Source organism: Lactuca serriola, chromosome 6 (genome assembly GCF_051521515.1).
Source record: "Lactuca serriola cultivar US96UC23 chromosome 6, Lser_US96UC23_V15, whole genome shotgun sequence".
NCBI lineage: Eukaryota > Viridiplantae > Streptophyta > Magnoliopsida > Asterales > Asteraceae > Lactuca > Lactuca serriola.
In genome coordinates, this window is record NC_136413.1 from 36,081,512 (window position 1) to 36,085,968 (window position 4,457).

Genomic DNA, 4,457 nt, shown 5'->3' on the forward strand with positions numbered 1-4,457 from the left:
ATGTAATTGCTGCCTCAAACAGAACACGCATATATGTTTTTAGGTTTGAAGACTTTTAAAAAAACAAACTGTTGTGGGATGGAAAAAATATCATGCATGTGCTGCACCACACAATAAGTGAAGAAGTTTTTTTTATAAAAAACAAACAACCCTCAAGTGTTAGTTTAGGTTTGATGACTTTTAAAAAACAAACTGTTGTGGGATGAAAAAATACTGTGCATATGCTGCCGTGCAACAATAAGTGTCAGAAGTTTTTTTATAAAAAACAAACAACCCTCATGTTAGTTTAGGAATATATTAGATTTGCAAGTAAAAAAAACATATTAATACTTATATTTACAAATTAATTATGATATTTGAATGATTTTTTTCTTAAAAGACATTAACTTATTTTCTATTACATAATGTGCATCCATTAAAAAGTAAATAAATGAAATCATTACTTAATCAAATCAATTACACTAAAATAGTAAAATTGTAGTTTTGATTATCATAATAACTAACCTAATAATGGTTTTGTGAGAAAGAAGAACACAATCAAATCTACGATTTGGCGATACAATCAAACAACTACATCATTTCATCGTTTGTGTGTATTCTTGATGTATATATTTTTTTATTTTTTATATATATAATTAAATAAACACTAAAAAATAGTACGAATTCATTTATTGTGTGAATAAACAAGAAATATGTGTTGACAATTAAAGCACGAGGCTCCGTTGCAGTCCCGCTGCTGCTTTTTAGTTTTTCTGTTCATTGCCACCAACTTGGTTTGCTGCTTTCTTTCACTTACGCCTCGAAGTTCCAAGAACAACAAACAACAAAAAGCCTTCATATAAATCAATTAAATTAACCTTCCCCATTGCTTTTAATTCAAATCCATGTTCTTTTCATATTACGAGGTTCCACTGCACGCTAACTTCTCTCTCTCCTTCATCAGTTCATTTCAAAACCCTTTATTTATACCCAAAAAGGCAAAAATTCAACTCTGTGATTGAAGAAGTAGGGAGACGATAATGTCAACAAGAAGTAGGAGGGTCAAATGGCACCTAACACCACCACCACCTAGCCCAAAAATCATTAACTTACCTAGAAGGCGTAGTACTCACAGGAAAAAACCCAGAGCCACCGTCAATAAACAACCCATCTCGGCCACCACCGGTTCCGGGATGATTCAGACGTATAATTACAAAGGGAAGCTGGAGAGTTTGTTTGGTGCGGATAGAGAGTTCACGCGTGATCAGGTTGTGCTGTTGAGTTCGTCGGAGAGAAGAGAGAGGGTGGAAGCGGAGGTGGTGGAGGAGGAGGACGCTGGTGGTCGGCTGGCGGAAGAGAAGTGGAGGTTTCAGGCGGAGATATTGCGAGCAGAGTGTAATTTCTTGAGAATGGAAAGGAAGTTCGCGTTAAAGAAATTGGAGAAGAATCGGGTTCGAATTGAAAAAACTCTCAAATCTGCTTTACAAAATCTTGCTTCTGTAAGTCTTTTTTCCCCAATTAACAACATTGTTTAAATACACCGATCTTATTTTGCCTCTGAATTTGATTTTGATCCATTGTTTTATAGGGAAGAAAGAAGCTTTTTGAAGGGAAGAACATGGAAGTGGTGTTGGAGGAAGAAATGAAAGAATTAGCAGAGAAATTAGAGGAGTTGCAGAGTAGCTATAATGGCAGCGACGATCGTGAGCTTCAGAAATGTAAAAACTTCGATAAAAAGGCATCACATTTACAACGAAGATTGGAAAAGCTTGGAGGATTACCAGAGGATGAATACAAGGAGAGGAAGAACGAATCAAGTTTGCATGATCAATCAAATTCTGAAGTCAACGAAAACACCTCCATTTTGAACTGCAAAAGTCAACCCAAGTCCACTGATGTAAGATCATTCCTTCAGTTTATATTAATGATTATATAACTTTTTTTATATTTTGATCCATGGAGGTTATCTGTTTGAATGTTTCATTTTTGAATTTAAATTTGCAGGTTGAAATGTTAGAAAGAAAAATGGAGGGGCTATCGAAGGGTGTGTTTGATGTGATGATGGAGAAGGAATATGGATCCATCATCAATAGTTCGGTTGCAAGTTCGGCTTCTACTTCAAAACGAATCGATTTCCCTGATCACTTTTCTTTTTCTAATAGATTTGCTAATCACACCAAGGTACTTTGTGAATCATATATTCATATTCAGTCCTTATTGGGCTAATATGTAACTTTGGGTGTTACTTTTTTTTTTCTTTTTTTGTGGTTATGTGAAGTGATGATTGAATAAAGAAAGTACATTTTATAATAGGAATCATTGGAGGCTAACAACAAATGCTCGGGGCGTTGTAAGGTGTTGGTTAAGAGAGTTGTGGAGCAAGTGAGAGCCGAGACCGAACAATGGACACAAATGCAAGAGATGCTTGGACAACTGAGACATGAGATGGAAGAGCTTCAAACTTCAAAAGACTTTTGGGAAGGTCAAGCTCTTGCTTCCAATAACCAAATCCAAACCCTACAATCCGATGTAAGCTCCATTTTATGTGTGTTGCGCGTGTTATTGTTAGTGTCATACATCAGCTAGACACTGTCTCATCTGTCTTTATATATGTCAGAGTCTTTTCTCTCTTTCTCCCTTAAGGAGAAAAAAATCAAGGACTTTACATGGTTCAACAATTCTTAACATTTTTTGTTATTATTTTGGTTTTAGGTTGAGGAATGGAGAGAGAAGGCAATCAAGTACGAAACAAAGGCGAACAAGCTCGAAACGGAGCTTGTTTTGGTGAAGGGTGAGCTTGAAAAGTTAAAGAAAGATGAAATTATCTCAACGCCCAAGAAGCCGGTGGTTTCTTTAGGTAAACAAATCGAAAAGGAGGCAAAGATTGGGCTAAGTTGTCGAATGAAGGGACAATGTGATGTTATAGATAGTAATAGACATGAGAAAGTTGAACAAAGTAATAAGAAAGACTCACAACCATTGTCATTGGGGAAACAACTTGCAAAGGAGAAAAGGATACTCATTTCAAGATTGAAGGAAAACCGAACGAGGGATAATGAAATGTCGAGTGAAGGGCAAAGAAAAGGGTATAATTACTTGGTGAGATCTCCGTTTAAAGATATAGGGAATTCATCATCAAATAGCAATGCAGTTTACCCTTTGCATTGACTAATCAAGTGTTGTTTGAGGTGGTATTAGGCTAATAATGCATTTTTATGCATGTCAATTGTTTAATTAATGTTAAATTTGAGAAGGAAGTCATGATTCATGAAAGTGATATCTTTTTTTGAATGTGTGGAGTAATGGTGGATCTTTGTAATCACTTTTTTGTATATATTGACTGGATCGTCTTGTACTATTACAACTGGCCTACTGGGAGTGGGAGGTGGGGGCGATGGTTTCGTTATGTAATAAGTAGGACCGTATAAAAGGATTCAGGACTGACAGGCCCAACATGTCTTTGACTACTTCTAAAATTCTAATTGGGTTAGTTTTTCATTTTTAATGTTTTATTTGATTGAGTAGGGTGTTTTAATTTATTATATTTAAGATTTTATGTAAAACGTTTTAATATCATTATCATTGTTGTGAAACTTGCCATGCTCAGCCGAGTTTTTTGGAATTTGACATATACCTGGGCAATTTTCTGTAAATCTATCAAAAAATAAAATTGGCAAAATCGATTCACCTCCGTCAACTTGGTAATTTTGATTTTTTTTTTTAATACATAAATATATTTGTTAAGTAATTAATTGAACTTATATCACATATTTAGTTATTTATTAAACCTTTTGTTGTTTAATTTTAATTTTCTACAGTTTAATGTAAATTTGATGGAAAAAAGAAATTTTGATAATTAACTCATTACTCTAATATTAAAGAATAAAGGGCAAAATACAAAAAAAAAAAAAGAAAAAGAAAAAGAAACTATTTATCTACCAAAATTCAGAAAAACCCTTACATTTTGTTTATATGTTGAAAAACCCTTACATTTGTAGTTACCTTTCACATTAAATAAAATATCTGTTTTTTAAGAAATAAATGTTTTTTTATATGATATTTATCTTTTACGTTTTTAGGTTAACATGAAAACAAAAATAAGTGTTGTTGCCTCTTGTCTAAGGTAAACTCAGGGCCGGTCCAGACGGTGGGCAACCCGGGAGACCGCCCAGGGCCCACGGCTCTAGGGCCCCAAAATTTATGGGCTATGTAGTGTGTGTGTATATATATATATATATATATATATATATATATATATATATATATATATATATATATATATATATATATATATATATATATATATATAACAATTATTACCAAAATGATTTTTAGGGCGTAAATTTGGTTCAAACTCAAACTAATTCAAAAGATAAACAATTGGTTTGCTTATTATTTGCCTTTAAGCGGCCTTTTTTTTCTTTTCGTCCCGGGCCCCATATACATTTGGACCGGCCCTGGGTAAATTGTGAGTAATA

At 33.8% G+C, this 4,457-nt stretch overlaps 1 protein-coding gene across 1 annotated transcript; it reads left to right on the forward strand.

The window, feature by feature from the left end:
* Positions 1-727: 727 nt before the first annotated feature.
* LOC145059008 (myosin-like protein) lies at positions 728-3,484 on the forward strand. The gene is made up of 5 exons (XM_079006875.1): positions 728-1,478; positions 1,568-1,876; positions 1,984-2,160; positions 2,293-2,508; positions 2,692-3,484. The coding sequence occupies exons 1-5, from the start codon at positions 1,020-1,022 to the stop codon at positions 3,145-3,147; spliced, it is 1,617 nt and encodes a 538-aa protein (XP_078863001.1). The 5' UTR covers positions 728-1,019; the 3' UTR covers positions 3,148-3,484.
* The last annotated feature ends 973 nt before the right edge of the window (positions 3,485-4,457 follow it).

What these genes read in the sequence shown, in the direction of transcription:
- LOC145059008 (XM_079006875.1), top strand. Translation starts at nt 1,020, where the DNA reads ATGTCAACAAGAAGTAGGAGGGTCAAATGGCACCTAACACCACCACCA. An exon ending in CTTTACAAAATCTTGCTTCT is followed by an intron (nt 1,479 to 1,567) that starts GTAAGTCTTTTT and finishes ATTGTTTTATAG; the next exon opens with GGAAGAAAGAAGCTTTTTGA. An exon ending in GTCAACCCAAGTCCACTGAT is followed by an intron (nt 1,877 to 1,983) that starts GTAAGATCATTC and finishes TTAAATTTGCAG; the next exon opens with GTTGAAATGTTAGAAAGAAA.